The sequence below is a fragment of the Pseudoliparis swirei genome, chromosome 13 (assembly GCF_029220125.1).
Source record: "Pseudoliparis swirei isolate HS2019 ecotype Mariana Trench chromosome 13, NWPU_hadal_v1, whole genome shotgun sequence".
Lineage (NCBI taxonomy): Eukaryota > Metazoa > Chordata > Actinopteri > Perciformes > Liparidae > Pseudoliparis > Pseudoliparis swirei.
The window spans coordinates 11,399,404-11,422,313 of NC_079400.1; the positions used below are offsets into that span (position 1 = coordinate 11,399,404).

Sequence of the window (22,910 nt, forward strand, 5' to 3'; positions counted from 1 at the left end):
TGGCCGCAGCGCCAGCGGGTTGTGGAGGGTCCCGAGGAACAGGCGGCTCTCCTCCGCCTGTGCCCGCCCCATCTCCTCTATTCTGGCCAGCATCTGGCCCAAGCTGCTCATCAGCTCCTCCTCTGGTTTCCCAGGCTCCATCCCTTCCAGTTGCTGGGTTTCCGGGGGCCCCACGTTGGGCTCCAGTGTAACACGACCGCACCACTATGCCTCTGCTCACTCCTCCCCTCCACTCTGAAGTGGGAGCTTTTATAAGGGTGGCCTCGGCTGCTGACTGATTGCCAATCATCAGCAGCCGAGGCCAAATCAGAGACAGCTGCCACAAACCACAAAGAGACAAAAAACAGCCACAAAGAGACACAAAACAAGCAATGTTATTAAACTACGAGAACAATTGCTGTGCTTTTTCTCCAATAATCCTTTTTTCTCCTCTCAAGATCCTGACCCAGGAGGACTGGAACAAGGTGCTCTACAACGGCATGGCCTCCACCACTCCCGTGGCCGCCCTGTACTTCATCGCGCTCATGACCTTCGGCAACTACGTCCTCTTCAACTTGCTGGTGGCCATCTTGGTGGAGGGTTTCCAGACCGAGGTACAGTGTTGCTGGTCGGGCCGAGACGTCGGCCACCGGGGTCGTCGCAGGTCGTCTCGGCAGGTCAACTTGTTGACCTCCGGGATCTGGCTTGCTTTAACGCAACATATTCATGTCGAGGGTGAAAGAGGTCTTTAGAAGGTATTCTCATCATCATTCCACCCCTGTTTAAAGCAACAACACAAGAACGAAAATTAGGTTTTGAAGTGAAACTACTCAATGCATTGCATATTTATCACTACAGGCACACATGACACTAATGGGTGGATAATCGCGCCCACACACACATGCACACACACACACACACACACCACACCACACCACACACTCATGTACTGTCAGCATTAACCTGACCCCTTTCTTGCGCTCTCTGCGGCGGGGTTACGGGAGGACGTCGAGAACACACACGTTGTAGTTGTTTCATTCCAACCCCCTCCCCCTCCCCCTTCTCTTCTTCACCTCCACCTCGCTGTCAGCCTCCTCTCCTCCCTCTCTCTTTTTCCCCGGCGCTATCTCGGCAGTCGTCCTCATTATTGTTGCCGATACGAGTCACGCCGTAAAAGCCCGTCACGAGAAAAAAACCCACGTCTTTGTGCAACTCTTCTTGTGTCACGCAGCAAAAAAGGGATATGTTCTCCACCACCTCGCTGTGTTTTTGATTCATCTCGTAGACGGCAAAGGGTAAAGGACCGATAAAGTTCACAGACGGCAGCTAGAGAGAAGAAAAGAAACATTTCCGAAGGCGAGCGAAGGAGCTCTTCCGATCTCTCGCTGCTCGTCTGCCCCTCTCGGTCTTTTCTGAAGGGGTGTCGGGCACCAACGCTTTGATCTCCGGTGCATTTCTGGCTCTTGGGACGAAGGAGAGAGAGAATAGACGACGGGTGGCAGGCGAGAGCTTGACAGCCTGGTAGATTATGGATGAATCTGAATGGGCTGCTCCTCCCGTTGTGCTCCTCTGCTCTACAAATGTCAAGTGCATTGCGGCCGTGAATGGAGCGACACGCGAGGTGGGAGGCGATGACCAAAAGCCGCTTAAGATGACGGCTCTAACGCGCAGGCCGAGGCTGGAGGTTATGCATTTCTGATGACTTTTTAAAGTTCGACTGACAGCGAAATTAAACCTTGCTTTGTTTGTGACTCGTCGTGTTCGTGTTTGGTCAAAATTGTAACGAGCAAAAATAAAAATTATGTTGCAACGACGACGAAGAATCGAAAAACACACAGATATCGCTCCAGTTTGATTGGTGGCTTCATTTCAAGCATTAATTGCGGTCGATAACTGTTTGAATTGTCCCATTTTTATATCTTGTAAAGAAAAGTTTCAGTTTGGTTTTGTGTGAAACCGCTCGGTGACCTCTCGTCTCAGAGTACCACCGACACCAACAAGCTCCTCACCGGGGCTCATTCCACCGTGTTCTCCCGGGACCAGGAACAAATATGAAATTACGTTAAACTCACTGAGCTCGTTTGAGTCCATCGCAGCTGGAAGACATTTTGCGTAACTTTTGGGTGTTTCTGATGACAAAGAAATTGGCACAGTTCCAGCGGGATCAATAAAACGTTGACTGCTGCACATTTTTTCTTCAAAATAAATAAAGGTCAATCGGAAAGGGGCGGAGCCTTGGCCTCCGTCGTATAACACTTAAATTATACGTGCCACAGAGTCGTGGTTGGAGTCGTGTTTTAAACCGACGGAGCGCTGTGGTCACAGGACCACGTTTTAACTAGTGGCCAACACTATGAAGTGTTTCTTATTCCGTCTTCCATCTCGTTGTTTATTCGCTTTCGAGCCATGAAAAATTTACTTTGTCGTCTATCATATTATTTTGTTTCCAACTTTCAGCTGCTCTCTTGTTTTAGTTTTTTTGTTCCAAAAAAAAGCTCTCAGAATCCTCCCCACGCTACCTGAGTGTGAAATCTTCAAACGCATACAGACTCTCATACAAATACGAGCAAATGTAGAAACCTCCGAAGGTCTATTGTTGCCCCCCCCCCCTTCTTTTCATCACAGTGATGTTGGTTCAATTCTCCATCTCCTTTTCCAACTTTTTTTTCATTCTCTTTCATTCTCTTGCAAACACGTTTATTTTTAGTCACCCAAACTTCCCCTGCGTCAGCGTTGCTAGGTAACGGGTCGGTTTTGAATGGCGTGAACCGAGCCGGGAGAGACACACCGGCATGCATCACATCCACTCTGCACTGGACGTGAAGGCAGAGGGGAGACCATGGGACGGGAGGCGTTTGGTTTTGTTATGAATCCTCTTTTGCCTGCTGTTGTTTTCTCGATTTAACTCCTTCCTCCATCGTCTTCATCGCCTCCATACTTCCTGTTCGTGTTATGACCGTGTGTGTGTGTGTGTGTCACATAATTCAATATCCGCCGCAGAGAGTGCAGTGTTTCTTTACGGAGATCTATTTGACAGCCGAGAGACAAGAGCTGCTCTTCTTCTTCCTCTTTTTTTTATTCTTTCTTTTTGAATTTTTCTATTGCACCTCTCACCTCTGACAGTAAACAATAAATTTCACACACACACACACACACACATGTGAACGCCGCACAGGAATGCATCCGGGGGGGGGGGGGCGAGCGCATTTTGCACCCGGAGCGGAGGTGAAAACATGGCCGTGCTCTTCACCTCCGGACTCTCGGGCTGTCTTGACTTCCTTCCTGCTTTTCTAACCTGTAGTCAAGTCGCCGACGTGCGGCTGTGATTCAGGACTCGCTGACGGCGGCTGCACGGTGGAGTCGAACAACCGGCTGAATGAATGTCCCTCTAACTCCCTCTCCCTCTAACTCCCTCTCTCTCTCTCTCTCTCTCTCCTTCTGCTCTTTCTCTACCGCTGTGGTTCCGCCTCTCTCACCTCTGTGCCTCTCTTCCTCCGTGCGCTCTCTCCCCCCCTCTCTCTCTCCCGCCCCAAAAATGATCACTTCCACTATAGGAAGTGTCCAAGCGGGAGGACGTGCATGTCCAGCTGAGCCTTATCCAGCTGCCCGTAGACTCCGGGGTATGTAAACGCACTGCAGCCCCCCCCCCCTCCTCCCTCTCCCCCCGTTTTCCTCGTCCTTCCCTTGTCATGTGTCGTGATCTCTCAGGAGCCACAGCTGGAGGTCGAGGGTGCAATAGGAGCGGAATAACTCAAAAATAATAAAAGAAAGAGAGTGTGTAGGTCCTTTGATCACACACAACTCCGAGCTCATCGCTTTGCTGCTGGTGTCTTAAAAAATGAGCCACCACAACAACAACAACAATTTATTTTTCTAATTTGCCGTGAGTGATGTTGCGCCATGCAAAATAGTTTAAATTACAGTCAGAGAGGTTTTGAGATTTTCAATAGTCGATTCAATCGAGTCCATAAATGTTGGTGCTCAGCTGTGAAGTAACTGTGTAAGAAAATATCTTAATTTTAAAAAAGGAATAAAGAAAGACAAAGGTGCGTTGCTCACAGAGCTTCAAACAAAGCAATCCGAAGTTAAATACGACTGATCATATAATAAGCTGTTTGAATCCATCACCTGGGTCAGTGTCGGCCAATCAGGAGTCCCCAGCTCAAAGTAACATGACACCATACAGGTGGCTTAACCCCTCTTGATGCCATGTAATATACCTAAAAAACTACTATCTCACGGCATCATGTCTTTAAATAACTTCTTCACACTTTCTGAGTAACTCGCCCAGATGTTGGCGCTCTGTTCCCAGTTACGACAAACCGCCGGCTTCTTCTCCTGCTGGGGCTTCTGGGTAACAGAATGGTTAAACCTCGCACTGCCCCGTCGCCCTGCGTAACCGGCCCATCTGCCCGGTGACAGAAAGCACATGCTCCGTGTGTTGTGGTTCACATCTTAAAGCCTCTCGTGAAGCGGCATGGCTCAACACCAACCACGGCTTCAGTGGGAACGCATGGCGGCTGTTTTCTGAGAAGTGGAGTGACCACATCAGAGCCGCTGAGGCACTCGCGTCCGCCAAAATCAGAGGACCTCCCACATGGCTGCCGGAGAATGTGTGTGTGTCGTCGTCCGGAAGTCCTCTCGTCCGCCTCCTGCATGACGCCCGGGCCAGGGAGCGACTGTGTGTCTTTCTCTTCGTGGTTGTTTCTTGTTTTTGTTTTTTTCAAAGCAGACTCCGCGTCAAAGCACCACGGTTGAACAGACCCTTCCTTCCTCTCCTCCTTTTTTGGGTTTTTTATTCGAGCCGAAGAACACACACACACACAAAATCTCCCTCTCTCATTCTTTATTTGATCTGGCTGGAGAATAGAGATGAAGCAGAGTAAGAGAGAGAGGGTGGGGTGGGGGCATTTCCGGCTAACTAGCTTACTTCCTTGCTAGCTTACTACTAATGGTCACTGTTAGTTTAAATACTACATTTTCTCACTTTTTATGTATACACTAGCTAGCTAAACCAACCACAGAGATCCAGAGTTGATTCGCCAGCTCTTCATAGGGGCAACTGGTTCCAGGTGGTTCACTGGATGCTTGTGACATTCGGGGTTTGAGTGGAATCTGCTGGTTATGTTTTTATATTTATAGTTTGATTTTAACCTGTGTTGCCTTTTGAAAAAACCTTCTTCCCTTTGCATTCGCTGTCGGTGCCGGCCGCCTGCCGATGTCCAGAGCGCCTTTATTACAATGAAATAGTTTAATCATATAAAAACAATTATTTATAAAAAGCTAGTTATATTTAATTTCAGTTTCATTTTGAAGTTTATGGGACTCGTTTGTCTTCCAATTTGGAAAGGAATTCCATCATTATTTTTTATTTTAGCATTAACGATGCTATTTTTAAGTGGAGGAAGAATTGTGCTGTTATTAGTGGTCCAGTTTCTTATGAGGGGGTCCTCAAATGGACACACACACACACACACACATTCATTAAAATGTGAGGTAAACTGCAAACCTGATGAACACTGGGCTGCTCCATCTGAGTCTGAGCAGGTGTGGCTGCAGAATTACATTTTCATTGAAAAATAAAAAACGAATTTAAGACATGATTAAAATTCACACTCAAAAGTCAAATTTGTGGCGTTTATCATACTTTTGAAAAATTATGATTTGGGCCGAATTGAATGTACATTTTTAATCGTGGCCGTCGTTGCCTTTTTCAAAAGAGGGAAACAAAATGTTTTTTTATTTTAACACTTGATGAAATTATGAATTGTAATTTGATTAAATTATTCTTATTTGAAGATCGGCGCCCCTGGACCTCCATACCTGTGTTTGTTTAGACAGCACCGGTATCCCATCCCATTCTGCATCGAGGTCGTCTCAAATGCAGCTGTGGTACACACACACACACACACACAATTACCCCATATCAACATCCACCCGCCGCCTCCCATTTACACCCTCTTTAAAAGCGATGTAATTGAGATCCCCCCCTGTGTGCCGCCGGTGTCTATTATGGTCTGGCTATCAGCAGCAGGCCCCGGTTGGGCCTATCTCAGATTGGGGTGGCGGAGAGTAAACAAGCTATCCAAACTACCGGGCTATTTCTCGGGACAAGGATTTCCCTCGAGTCCTGCCCCCGAGCGCTCATCTCCACCTTTTTGCTTTGTGAAAAAAAAATCCAACGCTTCCTTCCTCATGCTGGAAATGCACCCGCAGAAATGTTATTGGCTTAACATCTCCTCCGTCCCTGAGATGAGTATTTAAAAAACAAACAAGAAGTGAAAGTTCTCCTCCGAAGATCAATCCTTCTACATTTAATTCTACAGACGACCTAATCTGGAAAATGAGAGACTCAATGCACGTTTTTTTTCCTTCTATTTTCTTCGCTCTGGCTGGATGATTTTGCTATATCAGGTTTGTTTTCTGACCACCGGGAGGAGGAGTAATGGCCGCCTGTGGAGAGGTTGGTACATAATGAACTAGAGGAGAAAAAGAGATAAAAGAAAAGCACCGGGAAGATGATGCAGACGGACAAGATAGAGAAGACGGAGAATATTAGGGAGGGAACGGCAACCGGGGGAAAGAAAGAGGAAATTCTGTCTGAGTCTGAGGTAGATTAATCCCCCCCCCCCCCCCTCCACATGTTTGCTATCTGGTGTGCTCGATACAATAAAGAACATCGTGATAAGCAAAGGATTAGCAGATCTTAGGTCAGCGCCATTGGTTCAATCCGTCCTGCACAGCGTCAGTGTGTGCTGCTGCTGCACATCGATTAGTAGTTAATAAACTTTTTTATTTCTTAAAGACTCACACCCTTTGTGTTTTCCCGAAAGCAATCGTGAACCGAGCGTAGCCAAGGTATCGAGCCCAGAGAAGTAATAGCCTCCGTTTATCTCCCGGTGTTCGTCCTGCAGGTGGAGGGCAAACATCGGCCGGCATTAACTTCTGTTCAATAAGTAAACACCTGCAGAGGAAAACTACATCACGGCCGAGCTGGACCAAAGTCTCCATGGCAGGAAACAAAACAAATATATATATAAAGAGAGAGAGAGGGAGGGAGAGACGGAGGGAGATATGGAGTGAGAGAGGGAGAGAGAGGGAGCGAGAGAGGGAGAGGGAGAGAGGGAGTGAGAGAAACAGAGAGAAAGAGAGAGAGAGAGGGAGATGGAGAGAGAGGGAGGGAGAGAGGGAGTGAGAGAGGAGCACCCTCAATGCTTTAGGGTCGATGCTCCACAGGTCTCGTCCAATCACAGCGCTCCTTTCTGCTTGAGGTCTCTCGCTGTGAAGAAAACTGTTTTCTTTTGGGGGTTTTATGGTGATACATTGTTGTGAATTTGGGACGTGTGTCTGCAAAATGATCTTCATGGTGAAACATTAAAAAAAGATATAGCTTCAGTCAAGTTAGCCGCGCGATTGTGTGACTTCTGCACCCCGATCACAATCAACCGGAAGTATGTTTACGATTATAAATATGAATTGTTTTTTTATAAACCTCTAAATGTATTCAGTGGCGAACAAGATGTATAGATACACCAAACACAACCAACCGGAGCGCCATTAACTCAAGTGTGTGAACACAACTCTGTTCTGCATTACGGGGTTTAAAGTTTCTCCAAAAAGCAAACACCGTTTTTTATTTGAAAAGGATAAATGCCAACAAATATGTAAGTAATGTAAATCTGTTGTGAGAGGAACACGTTGGAAACGCCACATTACCCATGTTGACTTCTGACTGGTGAGTGTTTCCTGACTTTAGTTAATTCAGAACTTTCTGTTATGATCATAATAACAACAACACTTTGTTATTCGTGACGCGGCTCAAACCGGGAAGGAAAAGGTTTAAAGGAAGCTCGGGGCGGCATCGATGGCCACAAGGAAAGAAAAGATCAGACGTCTCACCTAAAGTGTCTCAGAGTCTTCAATCTTTCACAGTGTCTTTGAACACAACACACTCCAGCACAGATACACATACACACACTGAAAGTGACAAGATGGACGTGTGAGTTGGACGACTAAGTCCATTATACATTTTAAATGTCTTCTTCTGTTCTTAATGTACATTTCTGTAAAGAAACACAACATACAGTATAGCCACGCCCACTGGGTCAGTCTCTCATGGGGAGTATAAAGAATCAGGTTCTGTTCTGACTCACTCGGTCCACCTGGCATCCTCACACACACACACACACACACACACACACACACACACCGCAGGCTGCAGCCAAGATGAGCAAGATGTGTGAGAGGAAGCCAGCGTGAAGGAAAAGAGAAGAGGAGAATCATCTGGAGCCTGAAAGACACGGAATGAGAGAGAGAGAGAGAGAGAGAGAGAGAGACTCATTGACAGCAATGACCAAGAGAGAGAACCCAACAATGTGTGTGTGTGTGTGTGGGGGGGGGGCTCTACAGACACACTGGAGAACACATTGTTGCGTGTTGTGTGTATGTGTGTGTAGGTGTGTATGTGTGTGTGTGTGTGTGTGTGTGTGTGTGTTTGTGTGTGTGGATCGCACACCTCAGCAAACCACACTGAAGCTCTTTAGTTGACGCTCACCGGCTGAGGAAGGAGGACGAGGAGCTGCCGGTTCACTCGAGGGGGAAAAAGTGTCCGTGTTGCATTTTAGCGTCTGAACTTCCGCGTGGTTTCTCCATGAACCTTCTCACCGTCCTCTTGCATGGCAACACTTGACGTAGTCGATCTTCTTTTTTAACCGTCATCTCTGTTTGTGTCCCTTTGGCTATTGGAGCCCCTCCCCCATCCCATGCCCCCCCCCCCCCCCCCAAGGGAGATTGCCTCTAGCGACTGATCCGGGGTCAGATTGGAACAGGGATTGATGCGACACGGGGAGACAGAGATACATACGACCACCTTATGTACTGTGTGTGCACAGATGGAAAATAAAAAACCTTGAATCCTTGAATAAATCCAAGCGGGGAGGGGAGGGGGGGAAGGGGGGGGGATCTGTGGTTAGAGGCAACTTCACCCCACACATGCTTTTCCGTGAACTCCACCAAGAAGCGGAAGCTTTATTTTCTTCTGACTTTCTCTGTGTGTATTTTTCAAGGGCGACGCCTCCACACCGGGCTCGGAGATCGACTCCTGCGCGCGGAGCATGGAGGACGTCGACGGCAGCAAGAAGGATTTATCGGCCTGCGCAGGTGAAACATGAACATGTGTTTGCATCCATTGATGCTCTGAGAGGAAGTCGACCCTCGGCGGTGTTTCAAAGCCTCCATTGACGCAATTGGCGCGGTTAACTGCCGCCACACTCCCCGCCCCCCCCCCCGAATCTCTCCAGATTACCCCACGACTTGTCTTTCTTACTAAATGTATGTAATGGCGTGTGATACAGCAGCGAGTGAGGCCCTCTGAAGTATACCCTGCGTACACATCCACCACCTGTTCTACATCTCTGGTTCTGAGCCTGAAACCGCGAACACAGCTGGAAGAGGCTCCATCTCCAAGGCCTCGGATAAAGGTTTGAAGACGGAGGAATTAGCGTTATTAAAGGTGCACTGCCCCCGCCGAGTGTGTCATATTCTCTCGAGTGAGTCCCAGGTGATGAATACCCCGCTGACACATTCACGTTGCTCAATCATGGTACGAGACATTTCCATTTTAAAGTCTGGTTTCTCCTCCCTGTGGCACTCCTCTTCCTCCGTTCCTCTACCCAGGTTAGACATTTGATTCTCCTACTTGGGGCTTGGGTTAGGGTTACGCCTCAAAGCAAGAGGGCCGTGGGTTCAATTCCCGGGCGGGGCGGTCCTTCTGTGTGGAGCATGTTCTCCTCGTGTCAACGTGTGTTCCCTCCGGGTTCTCCGGCTAAAAAATCCCTCGATAAAAATGTAATAAAACCTTTAATAAAAAGCATAAAAGCATAACAAAATAAAGGTTAAGTTGAGTATGACCAGGGTTTTTAATGTTAATCCCTGGTCCTAATCAACACACTCTTACCCCCAACATGGTCAAAGGCCCCGAGCTACAAACTCAGCCATCGGTTCAGCTCTCGACTCGAACGGGTCAGTTTCCCTTCATTACAAACTTTTCTTATTTTTGTAGGTTTACGCCTTAACTGTCAGGTTTCGGCAACCAAACTAAGTTGCGGTTTTGGTTATTTCAAGTAATTTTCAAGTTAAATAGTTCCACTTGTTACGTCACAGTTAGTACACGCCGTTAAGTTAAGTATGTAAGTTGTGCTTTTGTTTACCCAGGTTAGCGCTTCCATTCTCCCCCATAACGCTTTTTCTACGAACTTCTTTTCGCGCTCCGTCCCGACAATCTCCCCTGTTTCAGTTTCCACTCATTACACACTTTTCTTATTTTTTAAGTTTACATAGTGTCACCAGTGGGTTTCTTCCCCAAGCACCGAAGGATAGGCACACAGAGAAAGATATTTGGTAATATCATTTATTGTCGTTGCAGACTGAGCCTCTGATTACCAATCAGCCACCAGCTGAGGCCAATCAGACACCATTCCCTGAACCACACCCCCAGCTCCACCCACTCTGCAGCCGAGTTTAAACACACCGCGCGGCCACACGTTGTACGGTTTTGGCAAATTGCGTTTTGCGTAGTACTTTTCAAGTAAATTAATTCCACTTGTTACGTGGAATTTATACGTACACATGTAAGTTGTGGAACAAAAATAAGGTGAAATAGGTCGACTCCTGGTTGTGGTTGTTTGACGTGTTCATCCACCCCAACCTCCTCACCAAAGGGCAGTCAGACTGTCTAACACAGATGTAGATGGGTTGACATCGTAGTAGAAGCACTGGGCTCCTCCTACAGACACTAAAAGGTGCCTCAGTGAGTCGGTATGTGACGAGTTGGGAGCTTTAGCATCCTCATTGCTCTTTCCCCCTCCTAAACCACTAAATTGAACTTTCTTCATCCCTATTCCTTTGCGAGTAGTGCCTGTAAATGGTCATGTGGACCTGAAGACCAGCCTCACTCCACCTCTGATTACCCACACCGCCGCCACCCCCATGCCCGTACCCAAGCTGCCCGTCGCAGGGGACCCCGTCCTGGGCTGCGAGTCCCGTCGAGGCAGCAACGTCTCCATGGACCCGGCCTGCTACGACAAATCCCCGGTTGGTGTATTCTTTGTTCATCCTGGAAAAACATGTAAGGTGACCAGGAATTACCCCACTAGACCCCCACCGCCACCCGGCTTTCCTCCGAGTCTTCCGTTGTGTCCTGCTGATGTGTGGACGTCGTAATGATCGATGAGGATTAATGGAATGGGCCGGGCGGCTAGTGCTGCCGCCGCCACTTTCTATTTGACAAACTCATGATTGAAAAATAAACCCAGATGTCTTCATCTGCCCCCGTCTGCCTGTCAGCACCAATCTGTGTTCATTTCAGCCGAGTCGGCACAATTCATCTTGGTTTATTTGCCCAAAAGATCAAAGATGCCAGAGTTCTGAGACATGTTGGACATGTTGCCTCGCCTGTAATTATTTTCTTCACTGTCCCTGCTATGTCATCTTTCCCGCCTCCAGACCAGTGCCCAGAGCTCCGCCCCCAACGCTGCGTGGACCACCGGCAGCGGCTGGACCAGCCGACGGTCCAGCTGGAACAGCCTGGGTCGCGCCCCGTCACTCAAACGGCAGAAGCGTCAGTCCGGGGAGCGGTGCTCTCTCCTCTCCGGGGAGGGCGGCTCCTGCTCGGACGAAGGCGGGGGAGAGGAAGACGACGACGGCGGGTTGATGGAGGAAGACGACCCCTCCCTGGTCCGGACGGACTCCACGTCCCAGTCGCAGACCCGACACAGGAGGATGGAGTCGATGGAGACTCGCAGCTCCATGGAGTTGCCCCCCGATGCTCTGCTGCAGGTAGATGTGACATCACCATCTCATTCATCTCTAGAGTTCAGTGGATGACTTTTGACTTGGAGCACATACAAGGTAGAATTTATTTTGACACCACAATCTCCTTAAAACCGTAAATGTCCAGCTCATTGGCATTCTTCCAGGATGATGTGTTCTTTAGACCAACCCAACACGGTCTAAGACGCAGGTGTCAAACACAAGGTCCCCAAAAATTAACACCATTTTTTAAATCCTGTGCTTTTATTTTGAAGGTCATTTTAAGTTGTTAAATGGATTAATTTTCAAATATGAGAGAAATTTGCATATATATTTTTACATTTATATAAAATATTGTACATGGGTTATAATAAAAATAATTTAATTAAATAGATTTATTTTAATTAAAGACATTTGCATATATATTTTTACATTTCTAAAAATAATACACAATATATTTTTAACTAGAATAAAAAATAATCAAATGCAAAGACAGTTATTTAACAATAAGCTCGGGGGTAGTTACACATATGCAGTGTTACAGTTACAACCCTCTAAGGACAGCCTGTGGCCCAGAGTGAAAATGAGTTTGACACCCCTGGTGGAAAATAATGAGCAGCCTCCTTGTAACTGCCTCCTGTCCCCGTTAGGTGCCCTACCTGTACCGCTCGGCCAGCATGCACAGCTCCAGACCCCCGTCACTGGGCCACCTGCTGCCCCCGGGGCACAGCGGCTGCAACGGGAAGGGCTCTCCGGCATCCCCGGGCCCCACTCACGTCTCTCTGGAGGACAACATGGAAGACGAAAATACAGAGGAGGAGGCCAACCTGGTCAGTCGGCGCACGTTTTGCTTGTTAGGGACATAGAGCTGGGGGAATTAATGTGGAAAGAGACAAAGAAGTGCAGTGGTCAGGAGATTCATCTCGACAGGAGATAGAAAACAAAGGGACTCAAATACGCTGAGTCAACTGAAATGCTTAGGTTTTTTTATGGTTGTATGTATGCTCCCAAGTTCTGGGAGGTCAAATTCAAATTTTTTATAGTTTTATGACCTTTACCAGGTAAATTCAATTCAGAACCAATTATCACATACAATGATGACCTGGCCAAGACTGACACACACAGCATGGATACAATGCTGTATGACAAACACATGAGAAAAAGGCAAACAAAGAAATAAAAAAACAAAATTACAAATAAAATAGCAGATTACTGGAGTTTTTGTTGGCTTTGAAGGGAAATATATAACAGCTTCAGTTCCTAAAATGAAAAAAACAAAACACATTTAGTCACTTTAAAAAGGTTTACCTAAAACACATATATCAGTTACACTAAGCGCTGGATTGAGAAACATTTTCACTGCCATCTGAATACATGCTGCCACTGGGAAACGACGGACAGAAACCATATTGGACCTTTTAAATATCTTTAAAGATCATCTGCTCATATATCAAGTTTCCTGTTTATCGATGTTCTAAGCGGACCTTTTTCCTCTAGGGTCGTTTTTCCAGACTGTTCCGCTGGCTGGAGAAGAAGCAGCCCGAGTGGTGTCGGCAGAGAGACACCTGGTCCCTCTACCTGTTCCCTCCAGAGTCCCGGTATATTCACACCTTTCACTCATGTCCATAACTCTGTCTCTCACTTCCATAACTCCGCCTCTCACTTCCATAACTCCGCCTCTCACTTCCATAACTCCGCCTCTCACGTCCATAACTCCTCCCCTCTCACATCCATAACTCTGTCTCTCATGTCCATAACTCCTCCCCTCTCACATCCATAACTCTGCCTCTCACTTCCATAACTCCGCCTCTCATGTCCATAACTCCTCCCCTCTCACATCCATAACTCTGTCTCTCATGTCCATAACTCCTCCCCTCTCACATCCATAACTCTGCCTCTCACATCCATAACTCTGCCTCTCATGTCCATAACTCCTCCCCTCTCACATCCATAACTCTGCCTCTCATGTCCATAACTCCTCCCCTCTCACATCCATAACTCTGTCTCTCATGTCCATAACTCCTCCCCTCACATCCATAACTCCTCCCCTCACGCCCATAACTCCTCCCCTCACATCCATAACACTGCCTCTCACGTCCATAACGCCGCCTCTCTGCATTTCTCACAGCTTATTTTTCTTCGATATGGACAATTTTTGTTAGACAAAGCACTCTAAAAAATCAAAAGACAAATGACCTGCAGCAGTTGTGATACATTTGGTTGTGTATTTTAAAATGAAGTAAAGTGTAGAGTCCACAGCACTTTAATTGATTCACTTTCATTATCAGTGTTTATGAAAACACTGAGACGACGTCTCGACAAGAAGAATATTTGTTTCCGTTGACGGACATCCCATAATGCTGACTGTAATGACAGAGAGGTATTTTTTTGCTGCAATGTGTGCACAGCATTTTTTTTCCTCCCCTTCCCAATGTCCCTCCAGAAGTCTCTGTTATCTGCACAGCTCTGCATGTCAGGGGTGAGTGAGGAGCAGAGGGAGGGGGAGCACCTCCTGCTGAGTGCTGCGTGTTATCTCAGCCCCGGGCTCAACCCCTCTCTCCTCCTCCCCTTCTGGGGCTTTGATCCGTGGTCTCTGCCATCTATTTAGAGGATGTGGCCCGGCCGGCTGCCACGGCGCCGCAACATGCTCATCAAACATCAAATAACAAGTCCACATTCACACATAAATATAATGAATAGGAACTTAATCCTCCACCGGTGTCTTATAATGTCCGTTCCAAATTAATCTGACGCTACAGCACCGGGGGAAGTATTAAAGAGGAATTGAATTGATGAATTGAATTGATTAAATAAGAAAACGCTGTAGTGTTTGTTTTGACTTTGCCAAAATTGTAATTACCAAAAAGAAACAGTATTATTATCTTTCTACAGTATATGTGGCCCTACATAGTTTGTTTTGGCTACTTTTAACAATGTAGTTACTGTAATTAGATTTTTGGGCATTCGTGGGTGTGGGAACTAATATTCTGAAATATCCAATTTTACTCTTCCAACAGCAACATGCTTCCATGCTTATCTTCAAGCGAGTTACCCACCTATAAGCCAATTATTCAATTCAGTTTATTTTATATAGCCCAAAAATCTGACCCAGACAGGTTCAATGGACCCTCTGAGGCGTGAAGTCACAAAGACGGAGGAAGCAGAGGTGGTAATGTGTGATTGAGAGATGACAATTCATCCATAAGTAGAGAGAGAAGAGGAGAGAGGTGCTCAGTGTATCCTAAACATAGATAGGTTGTGATTGGGGCTCGTCGTGCACACAAAAGGCTTGGTGTTGAAGTATTAATAAAACACATTTTGTCATGTACCAACGATAAACTTGCATAGCACCATTTCTAAAAAAAAACTTCTTACTAAGAGAGGGGTGTTCATATGGACTCGTGAACATGGTAAAGACAAACATTTGTTCCTACATTATAATTTAAGAGAATTTCAGCCAACATCAAAATCAGGATGAAATTGTTATCCTTTGATTTGCATTCAGCAAGCAGCCTCCAGTTGGAAGATCAGCTGTTCCCACAGTGTTGGATGGTTCTCCCCTCTGTCGAGTGTGAGTGTGTGTGTGGGTGTGTGTGTGTGTGTGCAAGATACAAATGAGAACAGACCAAATAGACAGCGGGGAGCATGTTTTAAGAGTTACAGTAAATAGCGAAAGTAATGATCCGTGGCTTTTCTTTTTTTTTATGTCGAAACCTTTCCTGCGTTCCGACTTTCCTCGCTCAGAACGACAGAACGTGACGCGCTGCAGCCGAGAGCCGAAGAACACTTCACATGTTCTCCATCTGTCGGCTCTTTGGGAGGGAAGCCATCCCCCCGGATCACACAGGAAGTGGTGCGCTTCATGTCTCGTATGGTTTGGAAAGAGCATAAGAAGAGGAGGAGGAGGAGAAGGATAAATGAAGGAGGAGGGGGGGGGAGGAGGAGAATGAGAAGAAAAAGAAGGAGGAGAAGGAGGACGAGGAGGAGAAAGAAGACGAGGAGGAGAAAGATGAGAAAGAGGAGGAGGAGAAGAAGAAAAGAAGGAGGGGGGGGGAGGAGGAGAAGGAGAAGAAAAAGAAGGAGGAGAAGGAGGACGAGGAGGAGGAAGAAGACGAGGAGGAGAAAGATGAGAAAGAGGAGGAGGAGAAGAAGAAAAGAAAGGAGGAGGAGGAGGAGGAAGAAGACGAGGAGAAAGAGGAGAAAGAGGAGGAGGAGAAGAAGAAAAGAAAGGAGGAGAAGGAGGAGGAGGAAGAAGACGAGGAGGAGAAGAGGAGGAGGAGGAGAAGAAGAAAAGAAAGGAGGAGGAGGAGGAAGAAGACGAGGATGAGAAAGAGGAGAAGGAGGAGGAGGAGAAGAAGAAAAGAAAGGAGGAGAAGGAGGAGGAGGAAGAAGACGAGGAGGAGAAAGAGGAGAAGGAGGAGGAGGAGGAGAAGAAGAAAAGAAAGGAGGAGAAGGAGGAGGAGGAAAATGACGAGGATGAGAAAGGAGAAGGAGGAGGAGGAGAAGAAGAAGAAAAAGAAGGAGAAGGAGGACGAGGAGGAGGAAGAAGACAAGGAGGAGAAAGAGGAGGAGGAGGAGAAGAAGAAAAAGAAGGAGGAGAAGGAGGGCGAGGAGGAGGTGAAGAAGAAGAAGAGGAGGAAGAAGAAGAAAGAAGAAGAAGAAGAAGAAGAAGAAGAAGAAGAAGAAGAAGAAGAAGAAGAAGAAGAAGAAGAGGGTTCAGTAAAGATCCAGCAGAAGCGTCCCCTCTCCAGGAGAGCAGACCTGGGACCAGCCGGCCTCCATCAGACGTCGGGCGTCCGGCTGCTGCGTCGTCGGCATCTCCAGATTTCACACGTTTTGGCCGGGGAGACGAGAACATGAATTCAAACTCATTTGTGAACAAACTATAAGAGATTAAAAAGCTCTTTGTGTGCATTTTATTTCAGCCTCGGGGCAAAGACAAATAAAACATAACAAACCAAAGCCGCAGCCCGTTGAGAGACTTGTGGCTCGATGCCGGAGCAGGTTCATGAATTATTGGCTTGTATTCGAGTATTTATTTGTTTTTATGATGCAGTATAAAGTACTTTACCTCCAGATATGCACTTTAGCACTTTTTCACTTCGGACACTTGGTGCAATGCAAACACACTTAATTATTACCTTGTATATACTTTTATTGCGTCTGTATATTTAATGTTGCTATTGTATTTTTCTTAATGTGTTTTTTTAACTTTATTTGTATTACTGCTCACGCCTGTGCAGCTGCTGCTGTGATCCTTCAAAGTCCCCACTGAGGCACTAATAAAGGAGTATCTTACCTTATCTTAATTACAATATTTTATATATATATATATATATATATAATATGTGCCTGATGTGGTTCTCTCACATACATTACTTAGTTAAATATTCTTACAAATTGCCTTTTCTTTTCCAAATGTAAATGTGTAAATGTTTCAGTGTCTCTGATGTTGTACATGTGTGTGTGTGTGTGTGTGTGTGTGTGTGTGTGTGTGTGTGTGTGTGTGTGTGTGTGTGTGTGTGTGTGTGTGTGTGTGTGTGTGTGTGTGTGTTGGTCAGGTTTCGGGTGGTGTGCAACCGGATCATCAACCACAAGATGTTCGACCACATCGTGTTGATCATCATCTTCCTCAACTGCATCACCATCGCCATGGAGAGGCCTCACATCTCCATCGTGGTGAGTCTCCACTGGGAAGCAACCGCAGAGCCAAACAGCTGCTTTCAAGCTTTATACGTTATGTAAATGATGGAGAATAATGTGATCAGAGAGATATATGCCAAACATATCGATATATAGATAGTTAGTTATATATATATATACAGGACTGTCTCAGAAAATTAGAATATTGTGATAAAGTTCTTTATTTTCTGTAATGCAATTAAAAAAACAAAAATGTCATGCATTCTGGATTCATTACAAATCAACTGAAATATTGCAAGCCTTTTATTCTTTTAATATTGCTGATTATGGCTTACAGCTTAAGAAAACTCTAAAATCCTATCTCATAAAATTTTAATATTTCCTCAGACCAAGTAAAAAAAAGATTTATAACAGCTGAGTGTTTGTCAAGGCTCAGGAAACCCTTGCAGGTGTTTCGAGTTAATTAGACAATTCAAGTGATTTGTTTAATACCCTACTAGTATACTTTTTCATGATATTCTAATATTTAGAGATAGGATATTTGAGTTTTCTTAAGCTGTAAGCCATAATCAGCAATATTAAAAGAATAAAAGGCTTGCAATATTTCAGTTGATTGGTAATGAATCCAGAATGCATGACATTTTTGTTTTTTTAATTGCATTACAGAAAATAAAGAACTTCATCACAATATTCTAATTTTCTGAGACAGTCCTGTATATATACATTATGTTTATAGATAGTTATATTGATAGATAGATAGTTATATAGATAGATAGACAGTTATATACATATAAACATATATATATAATATATATATATATTTAGATAGATAAATAGTTATATATATATATTTAGATAGATAGATAGTTATATATATATATATATATATTTAGATAGATAAATAGTTATATATATATATATATATATACTGTATATATATTTAGATAGATAGATAGTTTTGGCATATCTCTCGGGAGCTTCATTCTATTCCAATTGTTCATGATTCTGTTAATGTCATGCCATTGTTTTTTTCTTTGTTTCATTGATTGATTGATTGATATATTTATTTGTCGTTTGCCAGAGTACAGGTACAAAAGCATCGAAATTACAAGAAAGGGTGGATGAAAGATTACAGCATAACATGAGGGAAGAAGAAGAAACACCAACCCCCCGACTATGCCCCGAGAGAGGGGTACAGTGTGGGAGCAGGAAAAAAACACCTTAGCACATAAGCACATACATTTAGACATAACGTAGGAAGGGGGGGAGGTAATCCAACAACTGGGTGATCTAAGCCCATCCATTGGGGGCAGAAGGTAACCAGCACCGACAAGCAGCCAGCAGCAGCGCCCGCACAGCCCCGTCCGGTCACACTGGGGGTTAAAAGCAGATGGGGAGGGGGTAGTGAATGCAATCAGTATTATTGAAAGTTCCTCCCAGGCCACAACAGACAAAGTTCTCAGTCCGCAAGATGGTGAGATAGCCTTGAAAGGTCCTGGGAGAAAGACAACCACAGGTGTCTGTGGATAGGGAAGGGAATGAGAGAGTCTCGCTTCAGTGATCTTCGGGAGTTGTTGTTCCAGTCACCAGATAAGATTGGGATTGTTTGGTCTTCCAGTAGCTGCAATTCAGTTTTGCGACCCACTATTCCTTGCCAATAGGATTTCAAATCAATCCAATTTCATTTGCAGAGTGTTGTCATTCTGACGGTTTAATGCCAAAGTCTGAGTGTTAACGGCTGTCACCGCAAACAGCAGAAATCCTGTAATCAAAGTTCTCCACGGAGAGTGGTGCTAGGCACAAGAGTATCCAGCAACATTCGTCCCAGCAGGACAGGCAGGTTGACCAGTTGATTACGCCCATGGTTTTAGTTCAGAGTCTCTCAAGTATAGAGACAGACAAGACATGACGAGAGAAGCCAAGCAGGAGGGGAAGGTCATGGGGAGGAGAGGGGAGAGCCAGAGAGATTGTATTTAAAACGTTAGATCCCCCCTCACACACACACACACACACACACACACACACACACTTCCAGCACACACACTTCCAGCTCTATGCAGGCGGCTCTTTGCATGAACACAATAATTATCACCGTTTGATTTTTCTCTTTTTTTATTTATTTTCGTCCCTGGCTGAGCGTCGTTCTCCACGGACGGGCTCTAATTGCCGATTCGCTTGTTTGGCGGCTGAAACGTGGAGGACACAGCGGCGACGTAATTGATTCAATTAGCCGCGGGCTGATGTCCAGGGAAGAAAGATGTTGAACAAAGGGGGGGGGGGGGGGGCAGCACCGTCTCATCAGCCTAATCAGGTCCCATGGAGATGGGATGAGGTCGTGGCCTCTCGCCTCTGCACACGCTCGTGTGCGAATGCAACATAAGTTACGTCACACATGTGTGTTTGGCTCGCAGGACATTGCTGTTTTGCTTTTGGTTGCCTGGATACCGTCTTCCTGTTGCTCAGTGGGAACGATTACGGGTGATTATACCACCTATTATGATTTATTATTCCTAATTGAGCTAGAAGACGATACATCACCGTCTAGAGTTACTAAATTGAATTATATCGGCATCAGCAGCGTAAAACACAATCAGTGTTCTGCGTCACCGGCTCCACCAACACAGGGAGATGGAGAGATGGAGAGATGGAGAGATGGAGCTCACAATGTGATGACATGACGGAGTTCTGCTGCTAAGACAGGAAACACTTGTCGTAATAATTTACTACGATATAATTTAATGCTGCATTCAAAGCGTCGAAGCAGGAATAACACGAGCATGAGAGATGAGGAGGGAGGGATGGAGGGAGGGAGGGAGACGCAAAGAGAGAGTGCAGGGAAGGTGCTTCCTTCATTCCTGCCTGCCTTCCTTCCTTCCTTGCCTGTCTTCTGCCTTCCTTCCTTCCTTCATTCCTTTCTTGATGTATTTTTTAAGCATATTCAAGGTACACTGTGGGACAAGTATGGTCCACAGTATTTTTCTCATAGACCTTTCCTTCCTTCCTTCCTGCTTCCCTGCTTTCCTTTCTTCCTTCCTTGCCTGCCTGCCTGCCTCCCTTTCTTTCTTCCTTGCCTGCCTTCTGCTTTCATTCCTTCCTCCCTCCCTACCTTCCCTTCCTTCCTTCATTCCTACCTTGCCTTCTGCCTTCCTTCCTTCCTTTCTTGATGTGTTTTTACTCATACTCGAGGGACACTGTGGGACGAGTAGTGGTCCAAATTATTTTCCTCATATAGACTTTATGAATTCTTCGCGTTTTTTCCGAGAAATGTCCCGGCGAATCTTTTCGACACTTAACTGCACACCATTCCCGATCAGGCCGCATGTTTATCAAGCTAGATATCTGAAATGGAAATGTATTTAATATGTTTGGCTGCAGAAAGCTAGTTGATTAGCTAAACTGAGATAAATTCTCATTTTGAAATGGTTTATTAAAATGTTTCCAGCCACTTTTCGAAGTCAGTTCTGGCCATACATATGCACACATAGGGAAGGGGTGTAACTTCAAGTTAGTTGTGTCTTATCTTTTGGGAATCTCTTTAGATATCATGGCTGCAGCTATTTGCAAGCAATCATTTGGTTTATTGGTGCAACCGGGCGGCCAAAAGTACACACACCGTTATACCCGGCCTTCTGCCGGAATCAACTCACAGATAATTGAGGGAAACAGCCACATGGATTGCCCTGATACTTATAATGAATGAAAGTATAACAACTCGCTCACAGAGAACGGGAACGGAATCTATAAACCAACTCTCGACGCTTGAGTGATGTCATGCCTGACATTCCCAGAGACTTAGAGAAAACTAAACGCTGTGGGACTGCCATCTATGTGTGTGTGTGTGTGTGTGTGTGATTTTCGATGGATGTCGGAGGCCGTGGGAAAGGCAGCCACCTTCGCCCGCTCACACACACACATCCGCAAGCATCCAGTGCATAGACAGTCATTGGCAGGACCGGGGGGGGGGGGGGGGGGGGTTGTGTCTCCTCAGACAGAGGGGGAACGAGGGTAAATAAGCATTTGGAGGATGGGATCTCATTCTCTCTCTCTCTCTCTCTCTCTCTCTCTCACTCGCTTGCTTGTTTTCTCTCAGTCCTTGTTTAGCTCAATAAATAGGATCCCATCCTCCCCTGTGTGCACACACACACACACACACACACACACACCACTGAGCCACGCTGCCTCGGGCAAAAGGGAAGCATGCAGCGCTGTGCGTACGGATGGAGGTCGTAGCTCAGACCTGATGGTGTTTATTGACGTGCACGACCACAATACAAACCTGATGCCACTCGCTTCTGTCAGTTCACTGTTTGTCTCTGAAAAAACCTGGAAAACAACCTGTTTCCCCAGGTGCTCCGATGACACTCGTTCCCTCGTGTAAGTTTATTTGCACGACGCAAAATTGTTTTCTTTTCTTCAAGGGTAAAATAGAAATTTTTAGGATTTCCCCTGCAGTGCCAATACCAAGTGAACGTTATAATTGCCTGCCCGCCATCATTAGCAAGTGCAACAGGGATGTTTGTACAAATGTGTTTTTTTCAGATAGCGAGCAAAGAAAATAGCTCCTCATACATTATTCAGATCAATTTGGAAGCAGACAAAGAACAAAATGGGGAGAAAAACATGCTCGGAAAACAAAGATGTGCATTTGTAAGTCATTTTAGAACTCTTAGCGAGGAGCTCGACTCAACCGGGTCTCTCTCTTCCTCCTTCGCTGCAGGAGCGGATCTTCCTGAAGCTGTCCAACTACATCTTCACGGCCATCTTCGTGGCTGAGATGGCTATAAAGGTGAGACGCCTTCCTCTGGGAGTCTTCTTGGCTTCCTTTCCGCATCCCAACAGATCCACGGATGATGCTGTCAGGTACTGCACACCACACTCTCATCTGGACAGCGCCAGGGGGGCTATGTGAGACTGCTGTTCATTGATTTAGTTTCAGCTTCCAACACCTCCTCCCTCCTGACTGGCCGGTTGACTGAGCTGGGACTGAACACCCCCTGTGTGCTTGGATCCAGACAGAGAATCTTGAATCTCTCTCTCTCTCTCTCTCTCTCTCTCTCACTCGCTTGCTTGTTTTCTCTCAGTCCTTGTTTAGCTCAATAAATAGGATCCCATCCTCCCCTGTGTGCACACACAAACACACACACACACACACACACCACTGAGCCACGCTGCCTCGGGCAAAAGGGAAGCATGCAGCGCTGTGCGTACGGATGGAGGTCGTAGCTCAGACCTGATGGTGTTTATTGACGTGCACGACCACAATACAAACCTGATGCCACTCGCTTCTGTCAGTTCACTGTTTGTCTCTGAAAAAACCTGGAAAACAACCTGTTTCCCCAGGTGCTCCGATGACACTCGTTCCCTCGTGTAAGTTTATTTGCATTTTCTTCAAGGGTAAAATAGAAATTTTTAGGATTTCCCCTGCAGTGCCAATACCAAGTGAACGTTATAATTGCCTGCCCGCCATCATTAGCAAGTGC

At 45.9% G+C, this 22,910-nt stretch overlaps 1 protein-coding gene across 1 annotated transcript in view; it reads left to right on the forward strand.

Moving 5' to 3' along the window:
- cacna1g (calcium channel, voltage-dependent, T type, alpha 1G subunit) overlaps positions 1 to 22,910 on the forward strand; it is a 146,942-nt gene that overhangs the window by 69,847 nt on the left and 54,185 nt on the right. Inside the window, exons 12-19 of the mRNA XM_056429253.1 lie at positions 438 to 593; positions 9,045 to 9,138; positions 10,892 to 11,070; positions 11,482 to 11,814; positions 12,438 to 12,617; positions 13,285 to 13,385; positions 17,349 to 17,463; positions 22,148 to 22,216. Of these exons, the coding sequence (XP_056285228.1) occupies positions 438 to 593; positions 9,045 to 9,138; positions 10,892 to 11,070; positions 11,482 to 11,814; positions 12,438 to 12,617; positions 13,285 to 13,385; positions 17,349 to 17,463; positions 22,148 to 22,216 (1,227 nt within the window). The remainder of the gene's footprint in view (positions 1 to 437; positions 594 to 9,044; positions 9,139 to 10,891; positions 11,071 to 11,481; positions 11,815 to 12,437; positions 12,618 to 13,284; positions 13,386 to 17,348; positions 17,464 to 22,147; positions 22,217 to 22,910) is intronic.